Source organism: Tigriopus californicus, chromosome 12 (genome assembly GCF_007210705.1).
Source record: "Tigriopus californicus strain San Diego chromosome 12, Tcal_SD_v2.1, whole genome shotgun sequence".
Classification (NCBI taxonomy): Eukaryota; Metazoa; Arthropoda; class Copepoda; order Harpacticoida; family Harpacticidae; genus Tigriopus; species Tigriopus californicus.
Window position 1 is genome coordinate 8,578,599 of NC_081451.1, and position 24,629 is coordinate 8,603,227.

At 41.7% G+C, this 24,629-nt stretch overlaps 1 protein-coding gene and 1 long non-coding RNA gene across 2 annotated transcripts in view; one reads left to right on the plus strand and one right to left on the minus strand.

Annotated features, from left to right (window-relative positions):
* The window catches only part of LOC131891792 (coadhesin-like), a 7,547-nt gene extending 1,212 nt beyond the window's left edge, over positions 1 to 6,335 (minus strand). The window contains exons 1-2 of the mRNA XM_059241455.1: positions 6,115 to 6,335; positions 5,841 to 6,002 (exon numbers count right to left, since the gene is read on the minus strand). Of these exons, the coding sequence (XP_059097438.1) occupies positions 5,841 to 6,002; positions 6,115 to 6,304 (352 nt within the window). The 5' untranslated portion in view covers positions 6,305 to 6,335. The remainder of the gene's footprint in view (positions 1 to 5,840; positions 6,003 to 6,114) is intronic.
* Positions 6,336 to 14,374: 8,039 nt separating this feature from the next.
* LOC131892293 (uncharacterized) lies at positions 14,375 to 17,001 on the plus strand. Its single transcript, XR_009374545.1, has 4 exons — positions 14,375 to 14,685; positions 15,002 to 15,283; positions 16,464 to 16,806; positions 16,869 to 17,001. It is a non-coding gene; the product is annotated as an uncharacterized LOC131892293 (long non-coding RNA).
* Positions 17,002 to 24,629: the final 7,628 nt, after the last annotated feature.

Consider the following 24,629-nt stretch of genomic DNA (forward strand, 5'->3'; position numbering starts at 1 on the left):
TGCATGCAGTTGATTTGGATAAAAGTTAAGTTTCCCCCACCCTACCGTTTCTGTCCAGTAATAGCGTCGTCCTTGGTTTACATTTTGCCGGGGGTTGCGTAACGCAGCAGTTTGAACACGAAGTTTTGAAGTTTTTTTTTGCATTTGAAGCATTTATTGCAAGTTAACTTTTAATGCTGAATTAAATTGAAATGCCATGTGAACCATTCCTTTTAAGAATAATGGATTGGAACTCCAATCTAATCCCTTGACAAAGAACAATTAAGCTTTAAAAGTATGTGTGACCTCTCAGAATATGATGGTGTCATCATCTTTCTTTCGTAATTTTTGATTGAAACAACAGCTGAAGAAAAGCTCAAAGTTTATAATGCTTTACGAAGCATAATATGACATTTCAAACATACCAAAATGGAGTTTGTGCCCATTGACATAAAACAGAAAAAAGAAATTAATCATGTGTTTTAACAACAATCTTTATGGCATATTAGCAATTGACACTTTACATTAAACTTTCATAGTTAAGCACTATTGCAACCCATAAAGAATTAGACCTGAACTCCTGAAAAGGCTTGCTTTAATATCTTGAGAATTGAAATGTTGCAATGGTCTAGCTTTTAGAGAGAGGTTCTTAAAAGTTCATGTTTTCACCCAAAAACGGACATACTTTTGAATACCAAGATAGAGAATGAAGGTATTTTTTTGCCGACTTCCTTACCGCTACCGGGATTGGAATCCCAGCATTACAAGACAAGAAGATTATTCATTTTACTTGACTTTTATCTTTTATATATTATTTGATCGACCAAGGAAGTAGAATTGGCTGATCAGGCTAATCCTTGAATATAAGGTTGATCCAGAAATTTGGTCAAAACTTGTCCAAGTCTGACTTAAATCCTGCTAGATCCTGCTGGATCAACGCCTACATACGACCGACGCATATTTGAAGGGAGCAAATTGAACAATGAAGGAGCCCGAGAAAGAAGAGAGGTGGACTTCATTGTTCTTACTACCCTGGATTCTCGAGGGCTTGAAGGTGCTCTCAAAACGTACGTTAAACCTTTACGTTCACTAGAATTGACACTGAATCATGGGTTGGTTCAAAGCTCATGAATGCTTTTGAAGACGTACAGTATCAGATACCTTTCGTACCTTCTCTGAACACTGTACAATCCCAACTCTTTTAGTCTCTCCCAATATGAGAGCTCTTTCAATCCTGTGATGTTCCTAGTGAAACATCTTTGGACCTCCTCGAGCTTTTGCAAACCTGCTGAACTTATTGGAGCCCAAATGGGAGAGGCATATGCAAGATGTGGCTGGACAATCGACTTGTACAGAGTTAGCATCGTGATACTATCTCTGGACTTAAACGCGCAATATATCCAACCACATGTTTGAAAAGCTTTATCCGCCTTCAACTGGATATGTTTATCGAACTTTCCATTATCTTGCAGGACTACACCTAAATCCTTCATGGATGAGATCTATTGAATGCCGTTACCTTCATCATCTAGTAGTGGGTTGTCAAATGACGTCAATCCAAAGGTCATTGAGCGGAATTTCATTCCGTTCAGGGCCATATTACTCTCAGTTACCCAAGAGTAGATTTGGTCTAGGACCTCTAACAAACAACCGGAGTTCTGACCATTCCTACCAACTACCAATTTTGTATCATCAGCATAGGAAGAGATACTGACATTACTATTACCCAGCTTCTGAAGCGGAGCAATGAAGATAATGAAAAGGAGAGGACCCAAAATGGAGCCCTGAGGGACACCCGGATTGACATCATGCATGTCACTAAGGGATCCATCAACCTTAACTAATTGTTTCCTACCACAAACGAAACTTCTTAGCCAATCGAGAACCTTGCCTTGGATCCCAATCTCATGGAGCCTGTTAACTAAAAGGCCATGATCTACCTTGTCCAAGGCCTTGGCAAAGTCGAGATCAACTACATCGACTGATTCATGGCTCTCCAGTCCCTCAATAACCTGCTCTATATGCTCAACCAGTTGGGTAACCGTGCTAAAATGTGCTTGGAACCCGTGCTGGCTAGGGGGAAGGACTTCATTGACCTCAAGAAATTCAACAAGTTTGAACTTCATGATCTTCTCAAACACCTTCGCAATATTCTAAATGAGAGAAATCGGCCTATAGTTACTGGGGAGTGACTTATCTCCCCCTTTGAAAATTGGAACAACATGAGCTACCTTCAGAGAAGAGGGGAACTTGCCCTGGTCCAAGATGCAACGCATCAAGTACGAGAAAACAGGAGCAAGAACCAGTGAGCATCTCATCAGAAACTGAGATGTTATCCCATCAGGGCCAGGGGAGCTCGAGAGTCTCAAGTCCTTGATGGCCTCTAAAGCATCCTGATCTGTGACTACAAGATCATCTAAATGCTCAACTTGACAAGCCTTGCCAAACCCAAACTCATCAATATAGCAATGGGCTGTTGCTCATAAACTCAGTGAAGTTGAAAAAAAACTAGAGAACTGATCACCAAGTATGTTGGCCATAGTCTCTACATTGTCTATGGATTCCCTCGACCTCAAAAGGCCCTACAGGGTGTTTGATCTTTCTCTTAGAGTTTGCATAAGAGAAAATGTTGCGTCCCTCAACCTCAGGGAAAATGTGCGCTAAACCAGCTTAAACATATTGTCTTGAAGATTTTAGTTAATGCTAAACAATATATTGTCACCAAAAAAAAAGAGATTATGATATATAAGAAGGGACAATCTTAGTATTCGGGTAAAATAAGATTAATTGTAATTAAAACAAAGGGTTGCAATTTTGAGACATTGGCGAGCTATAAATACACTGCAAGACCAAGAAAGATATTTTTTTACGCACAGTCCTCAACTGTCAAGATTAAAAAAACATCTACCCAACAAATAACCGGTTTAAAAATGAAGACATTCTCAAGATTTTGATTGAGGAGCCTAACATCCACCAATTTACAATGTTTTATTCCTAGGATACATAAAGAGGAACAGGGCAAGGTTTAACCGAAAAGCATTTTTGATATGGTTTTGACACGACTCTTAGTTGTTGACTCAATATCAGAATTCATACTGAACAACCTAGCTGATAATTGGAATTGAATTAGGAATTTTGCAAAAGTACGAAGCAAGTTGTTGGTCAAATGCTTCATTTTTTTTTTAATTTTTGCTCTCCTACGTCTTGCCAGATATTGGTTTGCATCATAGTTTTAACAGAGGGTAGTATTGGAGGATATTGAATCATCAGTGAACAGGAATCAAGAGAACTATCACTGGATGAACAAACTAATTTCTTTCACAGACCCAGCACCAATGAGAAAATGTACCTAGACATATTATATGTCAATACTGAGGAGGTAAGCTTGAAAGCTCTTTTAGAAATTTTATCTATATTTATTAGGAATGATGCAATCCAAACTTTGTAGTGTTTGTTTGAGGTTATTGAACGACTCGTTCAACTTGACTTGTTGACACGGTTGTACAAAGTAATAAGTGGTATTCAACCTTCACACGTTGTGGAATATCTTATTGCCATGGATGGCCATAACAGATGCAGACAAAGGATTTGTCTTGTTTGCTGTTCCAAGGCTCAATTGTTCATCAAACCATTGTCAAAATACTAGTGGCTCATTAATGAGTTCGTGATTGACGGTTACTGGCCAACTGAGGCTCGCTTGTCTTGCAGATTGTGTTTGTGTTACTCTTGCTGCATTAAACATGAAGAGATTGGACATGGAGTACGTCAGTAGTGGAGTGGAAAGCTTAGTTGAAGATCGAACGTCTCCTTGCAAGGTTTTGTACAGTTATGAGTTACCTCCTGATCCGATACTTTCTCCTCTGAAATAGTGCATTATGAATTCTATCCTCATGTTCCAGCACTCGATAAGGAGGTAGCGCAAAATAGAACCGTCTTCCAAAGAGGTTTCAGAGAGCTTTCCTCCCAGTACTGATCTACTCCATGACTTGAAGTATTAAGCAATGCGACATTGTAGGGGTCAGTTATGTTTCTAATACGTTTCAACATAAGCTATAACGGAGTACGCCTTTGCTTTTGAGTTTAGTTTAGGTTTCCCGTCCATGAGTTAAGCTCAGAGTTCCAAAAAGTGCTGGGTTAAGCCCAAGGTATTTAGAAAAAGCTTACATCGCAAGTGGCAAGCAAGGGAGTATTCAAAAACCCAGTTCTCAGTTCCCGGTATTGAAAAAAACCAGTTCTCAGTACCATGTTTTGAAAAACAACAGCTCTCAGTTCGGAGTGAAAACCCCTCCTCCTCCTCCGCCTCCTCAGCTGTCTTCTACAAGTCAATGAATGGAAGCTCAGGGTAGGGGGAGGTTATGTAGCATGTCAGTAGGGGAGGTTATGGAGCATGTCAGTAGGGGAGGTTATGGAGCATGTCAGTACCGGAGAGGAAAGCTCTCTGAAACCTTGCTAGAGGACTTGTTACCTCTTAATCCAGCGCTCAAACATGAAGATGGCAATCATTGAGCACTCTCTCAGAGGACAAGCATCTGATCAGGAGATAACGTGCAGCTCTGCAAAACCTTGTTACGAGAGGTTTGAGTTTAGTCCACGCTTCCCTCCCCAGTACTGACTTCCTCCATGGCTAAGTCCACCAACATTTTGCAACGCTCTCCCCGACAAAGTCTCGTTGGATAACGGCCTACACATCGAGGAACTTATATTCTCCGCGCTTTCTCACCCTTAGGGCACTCATTCATGAATTTAGTACGTAAATGCAAGGAAAATTCATAATTTGAACATGCTTCAAAGACATAGATCTCAGGGGAAGGACTATCTTAAAAATGTGGACTTCAGAGGGACACAAAAATGTGTTATCTCCTTAATAGTTCATTTCACTCCAAACAAGCAGATCATAGGGTAGCAAGGTTTTGTTGAAATAGATGAAATTGGCCAAAATTGAGCTTGAAACTAAGCGTAGGAAACTCATGAGGAACGGCCGGCCATAAGTATGTAGTAGACCAACAAGGATGAAGGACATGGAGATCTCCGCTCGGACAGTCAGAAGCGCATTTTATTTAATCTGATTGCAATCAAACCAATGATGTCTTTTTGCCAAGATCAATTTGGTATGAGTTGAAGGAACTTACTTGGCAAGTTTCAACACGATTGGGGCTTTGGTTGACGAGTAACAGTTAATTGAAATTTACCAATGTCTGTGTACTTAAGCGAGTCATTTGAAAAAAAAAAGGTGACGCAAATTAGTACGTACATCGTAACAATGACTGTATTTGGTCTTAAAATGCCCTCAGTTCTACTACAATCATTCAATCGTCCTGAATTTGTTTACCTTGGCTTCAGATTGCCACACCCGAAATGTCTTGCAAAATGAGCTTATCGACTTGACTAGAACCGGAAATAATACTTTCGCAAGGAGCCTCTAAATCCATGTAATCCGTCATTCTTGAGTAGGCAGTACTCAAAATGCAATTCTTGGTAAGCTACATAAGCTTTTAACAAAATTACTTACTTAAATTGGTTCTTTTCAAAGTAGTGCTAGTATGATCTGCCTTTAATTGAAGATTTGCGTTTATTATTTTTACTCGAAAAGTGGCTCGGATTTGCTAAAACCAAGAACAGCCCGATTTGACGGGAAGTTCATTTGCAGTCCATATTTCTAGAAGCTCGCGGTTGGATCAACGAGTGATTATGATAAATGCTGAATTCGTTCAAATTGTTGCCAGTTTTTTAAAGTTTACACTAGCCACTTTATAAAAAAAACCGTACATTTTGAAAGCAAGTGTAGATGCATCAAAAACCATTTTACCCCTAATATTTTCCTAGTCTTTTGAGTAAATTTATTTGAACCAAAATTTACTCACCTGTGCAGACTTTTCTTCCACAAAAGTTGAAGAACCCATTTTGTTGACGACATCTTATCTCTTTCAGGGCCGGAGAACAATACTCGGACGACATTGATGACGAGGCTTCAAAGTCAATACTGCAGTTGCTCCAGTCCCACAATGTGGAACAACTACCGTAACCTACAAAGATATTTGAAAAATTGAGCTGATGATCAATCAAACCTTACAGAACTGCAGAGGTAACCGTTAAAGCTACCCACTGCCTTCCGAGATACTTCTGCCGATTACTCACTTTTAGGGGCATTTGAGTTATCTGGTAAGCTGACTTGGACGCATCGAGTACGATTAGGGATGGGCGGCCCACCATCTCCATCGATGAGAGTCACAGTTGAGATAGAGCCGTCCTGGGCTTCAAATATTTTTAGCAACCATCCGCAAACAGGATTCAAACACATCATTACACAGAGACATTCAAGCCACATGGTTACTAACTCAACTAATACTTCAATCACCCGAGCTCATAAATATTGCCATGACAGCGCTCAATTGATTTTCCCTTTTGTTCCCGGATTGACAATTTTACTAATGGTTCATGCCTCAGAATCCGGTTTGTGACAGCCATTAAGTCTATTCTTTTTAATGACAATTAGTTTGCAAGGATACTCATGCACATATTTGGTGTGAAGGAAGTACATTTCGTGTTTTCTTTCTCAGTCCAGTTGTGGGCATGAAAAGTATTCTAAAGAGGATGTTCGGACAAAATGCATAAAACGTGGCGAGTGGTGAAATATGTTTTTTTGGGGATAGATTTATTTTTGGAGGGTACATTGTGATCATTATGAGATGTTGTCAGAAACTTACGGTAGTTTTTTTTTCGTTTTTTCAACTTTTTCATAATAATGTAGATTTCTTTAGGTTCTGGATAAACACGTAGGCTTTTTCGTCTGTGGTGGCTATTTACACCTACATGAAATGTTTTTAACGTACGGCGATACTAAACCAATAGTTTGCGTCAATGACATAGATACCTCTGGATTTGGGATGTTGATATTTGAAGCTGATTTTAAAGTACCGTTCAAGATCAGCTCAACATTCAAGACTAGCTCGGTCGGCCAACTCAATTATCATCTAAAGATTAAAAGATAGTACATAGACGATCAATAACCTTCCATTTTCGTAGTGTACGAAAATACACTAGTATTTAAAAGTATAATAGTGGGGATTACATCCCCTCTAGCGGTTAGAAATGCCCGTAAAAACAAACCAAAAATCAAATAATAATAATAATTCGCTCTTTTCGTGCCATTTGATTCACCATTCTCCTCAAAGTTGATTCTGTCCTCATTTATTTTAAGTTGACCTTTTTACAGGTTCAGGTGCCAAAAATCTGGTATTTTTAGCGTTGGGAGTACTGACGGGGATCAAATAAATAACCACTGGAGGTTGCCAATTTACAGCTGGATTCTTCGTTGATCAGCTTACCCCTCTCGTCTCACCAGAGAGACGACTGCCAAATTGGTTCAAAATCCTTTTTGAAGTACAACAGAAATATCCCAACAAATCTTGTTAACTTTTAGCCATATGAGCGCCAAATTTGAGCCAGAATTCAATAAATCAGTCATGTCAAAATTACTTCTTGTGGTTTTTGCAAGGAAGAAGACTGTTAAGATGGATTTACGCATTTCTCTCAATACTTGAAAAGGTTGTTTGACCACCGTGGTGAGACGGGCGAGACGAAAGGAGAGGAGACGACTGTATCCAAGAATCCAGCATACATTTGCAATGGCATAGGGTATTATTAGCGGCATATCAGAAACCCGTTAGCTAGTCACCAAAAGAAACCCTGATTTTTCTTCAATCAAAAAGAGGTTACCCTTTTTGTCAAACTTAACATTTTACGGCCCGTTAGAAACGGCCCGTGCCTTGACTTGAATATCTTTCTGGCGATCCTCATTTTGAAAGTAATTTTATCCCATGACTAGCAGGGAGCATTTGTGTGTAACACTTTTTGACTAAAATAGTCATTTGGTAGTAACTTGCAAGGAATTAGATATATGATTTAAAGTAGCGAATAAGATTGCAAGATCGATGCAAAGGAATGAAAAGTTTACCCGATGTGACCACTTTTGACGTTAATCAATCCTCCAACCGGCGTTGAAAGCTTGCAACTCTACAGAAGGCTCTTTAGAAGACGTCCTGTAACGGCGGCCCAAGCAACCCAAATATTGAACCGGAGTGACTCAAGTTTTTGATAAGGTTTCTCTTACAGGGTCCGGGTGTAAATGGCAATATTTGTTAAGGTTACGTAAAAGCATTGATATTTGTTCAATTGTCTAGCGAGGAATGAAAAAATTGAGAACACTTTGAGAATCTTTGGACTTGTTCGACCATTTGCAAACCTGCTGAACTCATTGGAGCCCAAATGGGCGAAGCATATTCAAGATGTGGCTGGACAATCGACTTGTACAGAGTTAGCATCGTGATACTATCTCTGGACTTAAACGTGCGATGTATCCAACCACACATTTGAAAAGCTTTACCCACCTTCAGCTGGATATGCTCATCGACCTTTCCTTTATTTTGGAGGACTGCACCTAGATCTTTCATAGATGAGATCTTCTCAATATCTTTACCTCCATTATCTACGAGTGGAGTATTCAAAGGAGTTGACCCGAAGGTCATGGAACGGAATTCCATTCCGTTCAGGGTCATATTACTCCTAGAAACCAAGAATAGATTTCTAGGTCCTTTGCAAGGCTAGTGGAATCTTGGCCATTCCTACCAGAAACTAACTTTGTATCGTCAGCATAAGAAGAGAGACTGGCAGTAGTACTAAGCTTTTGAAGCGGGGCAACGAATATTATAAACAAGAGGGGCCCTAAGATGGAGCCCTGGGGAAAACCTGACTTGACATCATGTATGTCACTGAGGGATCCCTCAACCTTAACAATTTGCTTCCTATCATGAAGCTTCTTATCCAATTGAGAACCTTGAATAGACTCCATGCTATTGGGATCCAAGGCAACAAAAGGCGATGATCTACTTCATGAAAGGCCTTGGCAAAATTAAGATCGACTACATCAACTGATTCATGGCTCTCCAGTCCCTCAATAACCCGCTCAATATGTTCAATCAGTTGGGTAACCGTGCTAAAATGTGCTCGGAACTCGTGCTGGCTAAGAGGAAGGACTTCATTGACCTCAAGAAATTCAACAAGTTTGGACTTCATGATCTTCTCAAACACCTTTGCAATATTCGAAGTGAGAGAAATCGGCCTATAGCTACTGGGGAGCGACTTATATCCCCCTTTAAAAATTGGAGTAACGTGAAATAACTTTAGTGAAGAGGGGAACTTGCCCTGATCCAAGATGCAACGCATCAAGTACAAGAAAACAGGGGCAAGAACCAGTGAGCATCTCATCAGAAACTGAGATGTCACGCCATCAGGACCAGGAGAACTTGAAAGCCTCAAGTCCTTGATGTCATCTAAACGCTCAACTTGACTGACCTTGTCAATCTCAACGGACTCATCTTCAGAGCAATGAGCTGTTGCTTCTGAACTCAGTGGTGTTGAAAACACACACTGGAGAACTGATTTCCAAGCATGTTAGCCATTGTCTCTACATTGCTAGTGGCTTCCCTATCAACCTCAAAAGGCCCAACAAGGTGTATCATTTTTCTCTTTGAGTTCGCATAAGAGAAAAAGCCTTTGGATTTCATCAGACCTCCTGAACCACCTTACTCTCACTTTGTAACTGGTCATATTCAATGGAGGCCTTAATCTTACCCTGAACTATGTCCAACTTTTTTTGGAGACTACCCACAATTAGTGGATTTGAAGTGCTTTTCAGCCTTTTTGCCAGTTTACAACTCTTTTTGAACAAAGTCTTCCTACATTTTGGAACTTTTGTCCGTCCACCACCTTTCGGCATACATTCAGAGATTGCTAGACTGGAGCAAACTTCCTTAAAAACTGAAACGAATTCATCAATGACTGCATCTATGGACGATTCCTGTTTCAGAATTGAAACCAGGTCCAGTTCTTCAAATCTTCTATTATCAATGGCCAATGTTCATCTTTGAACTTGAACTTAGCCAGACCGACCTTTTTGACCGGTTTTACTCTAGAGCACGCCGGCTTTTGAGTTATGGTCAAGCCTATCTGGTTAGATATATCATGGCAGTGACAATACAAAGATACTTAAAATCATGTCTTTTATTTCATAAGATCCCGGTCACAACTGGGAGTGATTCAATGATTGGGAATCATCCCATCGTCAATCGTCTTGACACTCTTTGTGTCTCTCTCTTGACACTTGCATCGTCAAAATCTGTGTCATCCGAGACTTCAATCGAAATTTCAACTTTTCCCGCATCTCGGAATCCAAGAATGACCTTAGGTTTGCCAACTGTTACTCTTGGTTGCACCTGTTCACTTCTGCCAACTTCCGGTAATCTGCAAACATCAATCGCCATTCCAGAAATGTATTCAAGTCTGAATCACCTCTCAGTAAGTCTGGCTGGCGAATTGTAATCCTTGGTCTGCCCATAGTCGGGGATGGATTTGTTTCGGATTCCAGTCCATCAACTACTCCCGCCCGCACTTTCGACCTGTATGTAATCGGCCTCTTCAACTTGTTCCCTATCCACTTCATCAGCTGGTCGCAATCCTGGAGTCCACGCTTGACTTCTATGGTGTGCTCTTCTGTGGCTCCTTTGGCCTCCATAGCTTCGAGGACCTCCTCCGCTTTGCTAACCTTGATCATCACTTTGCTATCAGCTTGATCAATCCTAAATGGTAACTCCAATGCAGCTTCGAATTGATTCGTTGCACGGGTAAGATGTCCTTTGAAGGCTACCCACTTCCTTTTTAATTGTTCGTAAGACAATCCGTCAAGACCACTCATTCTGGACTCCATGTCCATGTTAAGAATCGACCATTGGATACAAGCCTCCAAAGTACACTCTTTATTTCTCAGACTTGATTTTACTCCCCGAGGTTAACTCTCCATAGATTTCCTCGAAACATTTAAGATAAGTAAATCACACCCCTTTGTTCCTTTTAACCTATGGCTGATTTGGCTTGGTCTTGCTATATTGAAAGTAGCAAAGGTGGGGCTTCATGAAACCTGTCAGGGTGTGCATCAAAACCATGCATCCAACGTAATGCCACGTTTTTGTGATCATGCAACTAAAGTACCAAAATCGGACTCGGAAAGTCCGTCTGATACATTGAAGTGCGCTAGAATACCAAGAGAGAGAGAATCTGGCGTTTTTCTGGCGTTTTTTAAAAATACATTTGGCTGTGAACGTCTTGAATTGGCGTTTTAGGGGGGGGTCATCTGGCGTTTTTAGCCTGTCGCCTCCTGGCAGCACTGATGATAATCCCCACTTCATCAAGAAATCGCCAAACAATTTGGACGCAAATTGTGGGCCATTATCGCTTCGCAATATGTTTGGCATCCCAAATAATGCGAAGAAACGCGAAAGATCTTTCACAAGTGAGGACGCATTAGAAGATGAATATTTTGCCACTACTAGGCGATATCCCGATAAATGATCACTGTATACTAAGTATTCATTTTTTCCAAAGGAGAATAAATCGGCCTTGGTCACTTGGAAAAGGCGGGTTGGAGATGTATCCTGAAGGAGTGGTTCAGGTGGATGGGAGGGGCGGAAATATATGCATTGGGCACAAACCGAAATGGTATTGGAAATGTCCGATGTATAGCCTGGCCAAAATGATATTGGACATGCTCTCCTTTTTGTTTGTTTTCAGCTCCTTGATGACTGGCATGAAGTCGCTTTAAAACTAACTTTACAGCCGACGGAGGAACAACAATCCGGCTGCCTCTGAGGACCGTGCCCTCTTCCACAGAGAGTTTTGAACCACCTTTTTTAAACAGGGATACTTTTCCCGATCTTTGAGAAGTGATGGTATTGGCCTGTATAGCCAATTGAAGCTCGGCATAATCGGGGTCATTTTCAGCCAGAGCTATGATCTCTTCCATGAAAAGATCCGGGCATTCCAAGTTGATGTCACCAAGGACGAGGCTAGAAGGGCCATCAAGATTGTCCAAAAAGTCGCGGTCAGAGACAGGTGCTATTGAAAAAGCATCAGGGATGGAGTGTTGGATCCCTTTCCTCCACTCAATATCAAAGGTGTACAGGTATTGGTGGCATTTCTGTATAGCCCAATAAATCGCCAAGGACTCTAGGTCAACGATGGTATAACGGGTTTCACAATCCTTGAGGTATTGTTACGCATTGTTAATCCATCCACTTTTCCGGAGACGTCTAACCTGGAAGCAAATGAAGAAGGCAAAGACTCAGAAGTTATCCGATTATTACAGTCGGATGCGGGCGATTGGAGATGAGGCTGAGCTTGATAAAATGACTGTGGATGAACAATACATGTTCAGTTTGATTTTGGCCTGCAAACACGAGACCGATCTGTTTATCAAACTCCTGGAGATTGTCCATCCCACATTGGAGGGCGTTCTAGCCGCAGCGACGGCATTTGAGGCAGCAAGGGAGAATCGCGAGCAGGCCATCCCCACCCACACCATCTCGGCGGTAAGCGCGGAATGTGGCTGTTGTGGACGACGTGGATGTTCCAGGGACCAGTGTCATATTGGGGGTGTTGCCTGTCATGACTGCGGGCAAGGGGGACATTTCGCCAGGGACTGCCCTCGTCGTGGACAAGAGACAGAAGTTGGTCTTGGGACCGGAACCATGGTGAACGATCCACCAGTCGAGAGAGAGGAAGGAGCCCTTCTGGCGGCAGCCGTGGTCGCGGAATGCGCGTCGCATTGATGACAGGTCAGACGGGAGCCCGTCGAATGCGAGGATTTCCAGGGTCAAAGCCGCTACGGTGGCCGACTCCATCCCAAAAACTCCCACAGCCACGCTTGTGTGTGAGTTTTCGTCTGGAGCATTGCAATCAATGCTTGCCATCCTGGACACGGGAGCTACTCAGACTGTATATCCCGGTTCATTACTGCCCCCTGGAATCACGCCAACACCTTCTTGGACGCGTCTGACTGCGGCCAATGGAACGGAAATCGCCAATGCAGGATCTGTAGATTTAACTGTATCAACATCCAAAGGAATACCGATCACTATCTCGGCCGTGGTGTCCCCGAATTTGACAGGTCCCATGCTCATTAGTTTCCGGGACATGATCTTGCTAGATATCCTGCCCCCGGATTTTCCATGCATCAATGGAGTGACGGACGATGTGGAGGTGGATATTGTCGAAAAAGTCAAGCAAGACTTCCTTGATGTGCTTGTTGACTCTCTTGGCGAGGCATCTGGAACCATCAAAGGCCCTACCTAAGATGAAGATTCACTTGGACCCTAACATCACTGTAAAGCCGTGTCAGGTGAAAACGGCTCGTCAGGTGCCCATCCACATGAAGAGCATGACAGACAAGTAGATTGACGAGTTGCTCACTGCCAATGTTATAACACCGTGCAGGGAACCAACTGAATGGAGGTCTCCGGCCAACTGTGTTGAGAAGTCTGGGGGCAAAAAGGCGCGCCTTGTTACGGACTATCGGACTCTCAACAAGATTGTCCAACACCCTGTTCATCCGTTTTTCTCTCCACCGGATCTCATTAGGCAAATAGCGCCGTATTCCCGGTGGTTCGCTAAACGCGATGCTGTTCATGGATATTTCCAGGTCCTGCTGGACTACAAGAGCTCTCTCCTCACCGCATTTTTATAACGTGGCCCCTATGGGATTAAATGCCAGCTCCGATGAGTTCAACTGTCGGTCAGACAAAGCAGTGTGTGGACTTGAATACCTTCTGAAAATTGTGGATAACATGCTGATACAAGCGCCAACAAGAGAGTTGTTGTTTGTCCGGCTCTGGGAGGTTCTGGGGCGATGGTTGAAGTTGGCGGTCGGACAAACAATGAAATTCGCTGGATTTGTCGTGAGCCCTGAGGGAGTTAAGCCTGACCCGAGCAATGTGGCCACCATTGCACAGTTTCCTGCCCCCACTAACCTCACGGAGCTCTGATCGTTCATGGGCTTGGCTAACCAGCTTGGCCACTTTTTGCCAGATTTGGCACACGCTACAGTGAGGATGAGAGAGCTCCTGCAGAAGAAGAATTCATTCACTTGGCTTGATGTGCATGACAGAGAATTCCAATTGGCTTGGGATCTATTATGTTCCCCCGCGGTTGTGAAACCATTTGATCCAACATTGAAGACCAAGCTTTTGACCAATGCTTCCTGATTGCATGGGCTAGGGTATGCTCTGCTTCAACAAGACTTGCAGGGTCAACCCCTGCTTATCCAGTGCGGATCAAGGTCCTTGTTGCCGGCCCAGAAAAACTACGCAACCATAGAGCTGGAGTGCTCGGCGATCTTATGGGCGGTTCAGAAGTGTCACTTTTATCTCAGGGGACTTCGCGGCTTCAAAGTTGTCACCGATCATCGACCATTGGTGGGAATATTTGAGAAGCCACTTTCCTCCCTAACCAATGACAGGTTGCAAGGCATGAGAGAAAGCCTTGTGATGTACGTGTTCTCTGTCGAGTGGTCTGGGGGGGGGGTTCTTGCTTGTGGGATAAAACCTTACCTCTATGAGAGAACGTGTATGCTGTCGGTTGTACTCTCGTGAAATACACTCAGTCAGTAGTCTCGGTCAAACACGAAAGGATCTTCGTTGTCTCGTCTCACACTGACGTATACCTCGAACTTTAAACTCCGTTTTATCAAACATGTCCTCGTGGATATCCAACTCCTTATCCACGTCGTTTTCATCTGCGGCGGGATGGCACACTACTTTGGCCTCAGCATCACGATATTGGTTCAGCTTAGTCTCCCATGAACGAATCTTGGGACTCTAGGTAATGTGGATCTTCACTTTCAGTATAAGATTCGAGCGCATCTAATGCAGCTTGCTTAGCTCTAGTTGTTAAACCTTTGTAACCTTTGCCAGTAGCTTTTAGATTAAATACCTCCTCCATATTAGACATGGTTCATAGTAGAATATGGAAACACGTAATTGTGATGGGGTTTATGGAATTGTACTCAACTGGTGAAAGTGTGGGGTAGAGATGAACTGGAGTAGGCTTGAAGAGCTTGACGAACAATATATCTCGCAAATACTTGTACAACCAGTAACAAAGGGAGATTGACCAGAATAAATCCGTTGACCACCAGATCCAAAACCTCAACCAGGGGTGTAGGGCGAACCAGAAAATGGGGTGATGGTCCAACCAATCGAGGTCCTCAGGGTCAATTGCAAGTCGGTTACACCTCCTCAAATAACTGGGCAACCGACTGCGCCACGGAATGATGTCTTGTTCCGCATACGTGAAGTGGAGTACAACTATAGAAGATAAATTTCGGGTGGCTCGGTAATGGCCTGCCTCGGAGGACGGACAGGAGAAGAATGACCAAGAGAAGCGAAATGTGTAAGAAGGACAAAGGGCAAATGGGAAGGTAATGGTATTGGTCACACAACCTATATTTATCCACCAATAGATAAATAAATTAATAAATTTCTCGTCTTGAATTGCTGGGATTCCAATCTCAGCAGCGGTAAAGAAGTCCGCAAAAAAACAAAAAAAAATAACATTTTCACCACTTATCCCTCTGTTGAACTCAAAACTCTACTCTGACCAACAGCAAATGAATTGGACATTGTTAATAAAAAAGTAAGTTGTCTTTAGCTCATCTAAATTTCAACAGTTAGTATTCACTGCCAATTGTTGATCAATTGATTTTGGATGAAAATGTGTATCTGTCAATGTTTTTGATCTCAAACGTGTTTCTTGCCGCAAGTGCCAGTAGTGGAAAAACTTATAATCCATTGACTTATACCACTTATATATCCAATGAGACATGCTTCCTGCAATAAATTCATTTTTGTCAAGTGTATGGAAAAGGGGCACACATTACAATGAGCCCAAAGTTGATGGTGGTTGAACATCACAAAAAAAGTACTGAAGACGTTTAAGTAGTTGAGTGATAATTAGTCACCCACTTTTAGAGAATTATGTCTATAAGTCTTTTTACCTTTAATAGGTCATGCATACGACCGTCTAGCTTTTGTATGTCTTGTTATGGAAATCGAAACTACAACGAAATATTGGCCTTTTTGGCTCACGCAACCTACACAGATCTTGTTGGTAGAGAATACCTAAGAATTCTTGATTGAATGGAATGAAGGTGCCAGTGAAAAAAACCGCAAACCGACCGCTGAAACCATGAAGGCATTAACTTTTTTGACCCATAGCATTATCAGCCTTTCTCTCCTTCTCCTTAATTTGCAAAGCCATGCCCAAATCTTAAAACTTAACTATTTTCTTCTTGATGGTCCAGGCCTTGTTTCCCAACCGGTCTAATACGGCCATCCAGCACTTACCCACGCTAAATCGCACTTTTAAAATCAACGAAATCTACATTCAGAGTGTGTTTGCGTTGTAGTGTCTCTCTCGGGGCTGGCGCGAGGTAGAGTCACTTATATCAATAGGTGCTTGAATGTGTCAGGAAACTAATGATGCCAATAGTTGTTTGTTTTCAATACTTGCAGACACTTCGCTAGGTACTTTCTCTCGCTCTCTCAGAAATCTACCATTGTTCGTTGATTCAATTTAGACTCATTGTTATTAACCCACAGCACTGCCAGACCTGATTGGTGATGCTTACCATCGCCAATCAAATGGATTGGTTGAAAGACTTCACCGCCAACTCAAGGATGCTTTGCTTGATCTTGCGACGGGAGTCAACTGGTTTTAACATCTCCCATGGATTCTCCTGGGGATTTGCACACCACCCAAAGACAACTCCGGATATTCCCCTGCTGAGATGCTTTATGGGTCAAGTTTGAGAGTCCCTGGAATTGTGTGATCAGCCCCTCCCAAAGATTCCCCATCAATTGTGTCAAGAACAAGGTTTTATTTAGTCGGTCGGTCACCAACTCAAACTTGTTGAAAGACTAAATGTCATGTAAAGTTTAAAAGGTGAAAATAGATGAAATATGACTTTTCATTTTAATAAAATCAGAGATTATGTTTCCTTCCAGTGGTTAAAAAGCCCGTGAAAAATCGAACCGAACAAGAAGAAATGAAAGAAGTACACAGTAGAACACGGAATCTTAAGACAAGAAACACTTGTCAGAGAAAATTGGAAACAAGAATTATTTTATCAATTGATGTGGACTTACACTGACCAATAATAAAAGAAATGGATGAAATAGACAACAAAAGTACATAAGCATTAACTTACTTGAATATCTGGGATGGACAATACATAATTTTGCGTTATCCACCCATTTGGCCAAAGAAAGTAGTGTTAGAGAATGGATGGGTTTTCTCTGGAAATTAAATTTATACTTCTTAGTAAGCTTATGTAAAAGGCTGCCTGACTGAGGTATACAGAATAGTACCAAAGTCCAATGCAACAAATTTCAAGTTGAGTTTTGGACTCCAGTAAATTTGGATGCAACAAAAGCATCCAATAAAGGCAAAAAGGTGGTGCCATATTTGTTAAGATTTATCATAACACAATTTCAAATGAATTTAAAGAACAATATGTAGCTCTGAGCAACAATATACCTACTTTTGGTTTAGGGCCATTCCCAGAGTGAAACCCATAGCTTCATAATAAGGTTACCAAATTACTTGAAATTTGGTCACGATGTGCTGGAAACATTTGTCTTCAAAACACTTTTTTGGCAAAAGAAAAAAATGACCTCTATTATGTTTAGAGCAAGTTCTTATTTTATCAAAACACCTAATTGGTATTTTTCAGCAATTGTACTACAAGCCGTATCTGAAGTCATTTTAAGTATATTTGTGTGCCCTGTTTGAAGAAAATGCGATCAATGGTTAGAAAAATGATATTAGTCACATATTTGGTACAATAACTATGCCAATAATTGACATTCATAAATATCAGTACCCAACACTTTAGACCAAGCTTAGTGGGAAAGGTTTGGTGATAACTAGAGCCCTCTGAACAGGTGGGCAATTTGAGAATTAGCGTGACTTTTGGACACCAAGTGTCCAAAAGTGTCCAAGTGGACAAAGTGTCCAAAAGTGGACAAAAGTGGACAAAAGGTCCAAAAGTGGACAAAATTGAAAAAGTGGACAAAAGTGAACAAAAGTGGGCAGAATGTGTCCAAAATTAAGTACAATTGTGCAAAAGGAATTGACAAGCAAACACTTTTAAACCCTAAATCATGTTACTTTACCAAATCTAGATGTGAACCAGCAAATAGAATCAGTAATCAAAAAAATTAAGCTTTCTTCAAACACATAAATATGAAGTACCAACTAGCCTTTTCACTAACGTTTTTAATTTCCAAGATATACACTTAACGAAATTCGTTATCTTGATACAATACAACTTTATAAAGTCAAAACAAAAATCTTTGATATATTTGAATGTTAATAAGTCAAAGCCACACTATAATCAGGGCATTTGGCTGGGATGATTTTAACAAAGATTAAAAAAAATTAATTTTAAAAAAGCTTAGGAGCTGAATATCAAATATCCAATAATACTTCTCATATTGTAATATACATAACATATTTATAAGGAGTGCATGAATTACTCTTTTATAATACATCTAAAAACTAAGATATATGTTCTTTAAGAAACATTGGAATCTCATTTCCTGACATCAGCGCATCTTTAAAAGTTAGAAATATGCCTAACAATGTCTCAATTAACTTACTTATGGAAGAAAAACCATAAGTATAGGAAAATATGTCATTATTAGATTTAAGCAATTCGTAAGAAATTCAATTTTTAATATTAGTACTTTTTAAGAAGAAATCCCAAATGACCAAATGATTTAAGTAAAAATTTTTGCAAAAATTAATAAGTTTGAATAAATGAAGCCAGATAACCAGAATATAATGTTCAGCTATTTCAGTTCTTGAATCCTTTGCAACAGCTGCATTCTACTAGAGGGAGACTTTGTTCCCTGCTTGCTTTCTAATCTAATGTAAGAAAAAAAGAGTTAAGAACCTGTCTTTCAAATACCTTTTTTGGGTATGTTAGAGGTATATGGCAAAGGTTTTGAAGACTTATCTTGCTCTTGGAACCATCAATGAGCAATTTTTGAAGTAGAGGATAGGTTTCATACAGAATATCCTTTATATTTGTAGTTTTAAAGGTTCATATTTTTGGACATTTTTGGACACTTTTGTCCACTTTATCCACCCTTATTTCACACTTTTGACACTTTGGACACTTTTGGACAGGGGTGGACAAAAGTGTCCAAAATGAATGCCCACCCTGACTGTAATAGAAGAGTACGCGCATGAGATTTTTGGTCGCAAAACGTCGTTTCCATTGTACTCTGGTTCTCAGTTCACCCCCAAGGCGGCTTTTCCTGTGTTGTGTATTTACTTCATTATTCTTGAATTCGGCAAGAACATAAATCGGCGCAAGTTTTTTAAATTCTACAGTCTCTACGACCGTAAAAAAATAGTACTTCAGCTGATTCGGAAGGTTCAGATTCACAATTGACGCAACCTTAGCCCTGGATTGGCAAACGTGATGCCAAATTTGTTAAAACTACCATTTGCCAAGCTTCAATTTAAGGTCGAAGTAAGTGTAATATCATTCGTATTCATTTCCTTTGTTTAAAAATGTCAATGTAATGGAATTGAGAGTGGAGTAAAAATTGAAACGTTGTTGAAAACATCAAATAACAAGAATATTGGCATCTAAAACATGCACCGATGCGAATTTGGCATTACTTAATGGGCGGACACAAAATTCTTAATAAATCTCCAACGCGCCTTCAGGGCTACATCCCTGTATTATGCGTCAGACCAGGTTAAATCAGGTCGAGTTTGATTACACATTTGAATCAATACTCGAAACATTTGTTTGATGGATAAATGTAGACAAGTAAGCCAAAAAGGATACCACAAATGTAATGAAAATAGGCTCCAACTGTATATAAAATCTTTCACCATCATCATTTCAAACAGCTTACAAAACTATATACAGTCACCCTTTTGTATCGCCGCTTTCGGCTCATGTGCGCTGAACTTAGAAACCTTTGATTTGCATTCAGGATTGCCAAAGTGAACTCTAAACATGGCCCAATTCAACTCAAAAAGGGGCAATGAAACTTGTCATGCAGATAATCCAATTCATTTAATAACACGCACACAAAAATATTTCGGTAAAACTATTAGTTTCTTACTGCATCCTAGTATTAGAAACAAAGTCTTGAAAAAATGCACCTGATTCATTTTCTTGCTTCGTTTTACAACAATGAAGTAATTACATAACATAGAAAAAGCCGCCTTGGTGGTGAACTGAAGAACCACAGGACAATGGAAACGACATTTTGGGACCAAAAATCTCATGCGCGTTTTCTTCTATGATAGTGGCTCTAGTGAGGACAAGAATAAAGCATTTCTTTGCTGTAGTGTCCTTGAGTCAACACCCAAAAAGTTGTAAAACAGGTGCTGCTCATGGGGCTATTATTGACTCTTGAGATTTAGCTACAAACAAACAAGTATGCACTTAACTGAGGTTGAGAGTAAAAAGAGCGTCCTCTAAAACCAGACCTTAAAAAGAGGACGCTCCACCGTTGTCCTTGAATATCATGGAAATGGGGCCTATGTTGACAAAAAAAGACGCCAATATATTGTCATTGGAATTATGGATGAGTTTTTATGTTGTAAGAATGCAGTTATGGGTTGTTCCTTGCAAGCATTATCATTTGAATATATCTGTAGAGCCTATTGCCCAAGAAGCCCTGCTTCTGCATTTGCGAAGCGAGCCTTGCCCAAATCCTGTTTTGTGTTACTGTAGAAAGGAATAAGAAAGAATATGTCCTGTGAAGCAATACAATGTAGGACAGTCCTGTCAGCCGAGGCTTTTTCTTGCGTTGCTTGACAATTTGACACTTTAATTCGCCATTCGTGTGGAAGTACTGCCGTCAAAAGCTACGTATCTGCCAAGAGGACTCCCGAAGTTCAGTTCTTAGAGGGCGCTACTTTCCGTTTCTCGAGAGGTCAATTGGCTCGTTTTTCATTCACTAACTTACGAAATGATGTTCTTTGAATTTTAATAAGTTATAAACATGTATTACTTAATATGCTTATAACGACCAAACTAGAGTTTTGAAAGTTTTTACACATTTCGCGGGGTATTCGTTTTACCACTCATTTTGCTCTTGTGGTCTTCAGAGAGGGGATGTCTTTTTTTCTGAGACTAAAACGCAGGTGAACAGGCTTGCTATAAAATCAAAATGATACAGCGCCAAAGAAAGTCATAATGAAGTTTGGGAAATGCTCTTCTTTCACAAAAAAGAAGTGCCATATATTTTGAATGGCTATGTTTGGCCTTAATACCATTATCTAAGGACACTAGAAGAGTCCCTGTATTAATGAAGGTCAATTTATGTGACATTTTGTAGATTAGCCCACTAACATCTTGAATGAAGAAAACATAGTGGATCCCCCTGCGGAAGGACAAACGGAAGTAAAAATAACAGGGGGATAGGTCCTCACCAGATCAAATGGAGCATCTGAGTCCGCATAGATGTTGGGCAGCAGGACACAGATTGAACGCGGAACTCCCCATAGTGGAGTTTGAGGAATAATCGCGTTCGGTCCACCCTATCAAAAGCTTTGGAGAAATCCCACAAAGCATCCGTACACTCTCCTCTTGTTGCTGTATGTTAGATATGCACAATTTCATAGAGGGAAGTAGCTGCCGAGGTGGTAGAGTGGCTTCTCCGGAAACCGGGAATTCTGTAGATGGAAACTTGCACTTCGCTTATCTTGTCGAAATCAAACGGATGTAGAGTGAATTGAGACTGGGTTTTGGGGTGGACTAGAAACACTAACGCCCACAAAAACTAAATTAAGTTTCAATTTCCTAAGCCTTCTTCCCTTTGCAAACAAATAATAATGGCCATATGTCTTTGAACATCTTCGATTGGGATGAACTTGCATTGGGCCAGTCCAATCAAGATGAATTATCATCGTTCGTTCCATAATTTAGGACATTTAGGTCTGAAATAAAGTGACCATCGTTTTCGGCACCGAGATATGGATCTCGACCTTTACCGGACCCTACAATTAGAGAAATAAGATGAAAGCCATGCAATCTATGCCCACCTGAGGTCCTGCTGACAACCCCACTTGCTTAATTGCTTCTTAATGTAATTACTCAATTCTGTAATTGCCCAGGAGGGGCCAAGGGAACATTTCGGAACATGCTTCAACGAACTCGGAGATTTCCAGAAACGGGTTTTCAGGGTTCTGGCGAAATCATCGAGAATTGCACTGCATGTTGCAAGGTGTAACTTCAACGACCGACACGAGAGATCGTTTTTTTTACTTTCCCGAAGAGCTAACACAATGTCAATGTTTTTTTCGAAAGGAATTTCTAAAGGGTGTCGAAATTTCGAATTTGAAAGGGCCTCATTTCCAACATGGACGATACCTGCCCGGAGAACGCGAGAGGAAAAGACTTTCCAATGAGACGGACGAAGTGTGGCCCAGTCCCAATAAATTTAGATGTCTCAATCGAGAGAACAGAACTTGAAGAACTGAAGTTGAACGCTCCTCTCCATATTTGCACAAATTGGCTATAAAATGCATGGAAGTTATTGCCAGAAACCAAGAATTCAAAATTGGCATCCACTGCATACCTAGATACTTAGTTGGTTTGGCAAAGCTGTTAAGCCGGAAAGCGCCTTGTAACGTAGTACATAAATCGTATAAGATATATATACTGTACATACACGTACTTACATAGATGGATGACAGAGGTGGTCCATAATCAGCACGCTCTGAGTTCGTGTGGTGGTGTGCTTCGGTGGTACCTTGAATGTCCATTCAAGTGGTTCACTCACTGATTTAATATGAAGGCGTCCCGAAGGCATTTTTGTACTCATGCCCTTGCACGAGATGAAGCGTGTGAGGAGAAGGTGTACGACGAGTAGAAGCACACAATACACACACCAAATATGCATGAAGGAAGATGTCGCGTGAAACGTAAAATTGTGGAGGGCAGTATATGAACACGAAGTTCTCACACCAAGTGCTTGAAAAACATCGCGTCTTCGGAGAGGGGCAAGTCCGACAGAGAGCGGAGGCGAAGGGGGGCCGTAAAGCGTTGCACACGCTACTCACTCTTGCTCACTCGAAATAATGCGACACGAATACCGACAAGAGAATCGCACAGATTGCAAATGAATGCGGAGGCATGCTACTTCGCCCCAGCTTGTCTCTTAGACTAGGAGATGTCAAATGGTCGGGTCTGTTCGTCTGTCACTACAATAGTGTTGTTTCCCGTGCGCCAATATGTGGCTCTCGGTCTTAATGGGGCCTCCCTCGGGAAGTGCCTGTGCTGTCCAACCTTCCCCACTGCTTGCTCTCTTTAATCGAGTTAATATGATACCTGAGAGTGCGATGATCTCAATTGTTGCGTACGGCCAAAGTCAGTATCGCTCCATATTTTCTCGTACCCAAATCTTCACAACAAAATTCTATGGTAACCAAAAAGACTAGGCGAGGAGGAATAAATGCTAGGGTGAAATGCCTAAAACCGCGGTCGTCGAGCTTCGCTTCCTTCTAGTAGAGCATGAGCGACTGGAATAGATGTTGAAGGAGTGGCAGGGCTCGGGTCCGGAGAAGTGACAGTTGGAAAGGAGAGATCCCAGATGTTGATGGGCTTTGCTCTTCATCTTCTTGAAGACCACGTCCATCTCGGGTTCCGTGAAGGGATGCAAAAGTGGGTGGTGTTCTTCTGGGCAGCCTGGACCTCTCCAATACTGTTTCCGATGTTGATGGTGTTTGGCTTGATTTGGCACTTTGGCCACTTTTGGAGCATTTGACCCCTCAGCTCTGGATGGTAGGGACAGAACCACGGGGTCTTGAGTCCTCCTCTCCTCCTCTGCACCAAAGAGACTCTTTAAATGCTTGCGAAATGCCTTGGGCCACTGCAGCTGGATTGCTCACACACCCGTGTGTTGATGGATAGCTCCAGGGCTCAAGTTGAGCCGCGCACATTCTGCACATTGACCACGCACCTCCCATTTTGAGTCACGCCCAGATGATGGAAATTCCTGGGCATCTTGAAGGTGACTGAAATCGGGAGGTGATCAGAACACGGCCAGTGGATGACGAAATGGCCGAGATGGAATATTTCTGATATAAAATGTGGTCAAGTACAGAGGCGCCCCAGGAGTAGGTGTGTGTTGGGACTCCGGGTCAGAGCGCAGAGTGATTCTCCATTGGCTCAGATCTGGGCGAGGCTCGGAGAATTCACTCGAGTCAGAACGGATGTTGAAGTCACCACCAATGATGACTTTCTCCGGATTCTTCACCTTCTGAAGGATGGATGTAAGGTCCGAGACGAGATCATCATAGTCGTGGTTGGCTGATAGTAGACGCCAATGATGGTAAAGCCTTGGGCATCCACGGCTATGTGATGAGGAGAGGATGAGAGAAGGGTGGCCAAAGCGTTGGTAATATAGAGCTCCAACCCACTGCTGGGCCGACCACGCCCACGGGCTTCCTGGCATGAACTACGAAGCTCTGTTTGCCAGGAAAGCAACTCTCGTGTTTCTCCTCGGTGACCCACGTCTCAGATAAGAAGGTGAAGGCGTGTCCTCGGATCTTGTTGAGACACGTCCCGCACCAGCCACTAGCAGCATGTTCGCCCGTCCATGACAGTTGAGAAGCAGGCCGACAACCGTTGATTCCCTAGTCCCTCCCGCTTGCTGATTCCGCTGTTGCCGCCGATCTGGTTCCTCGCGATATCACTATGGCCACTGAGGGGGGGAAAGGAAGGAAAG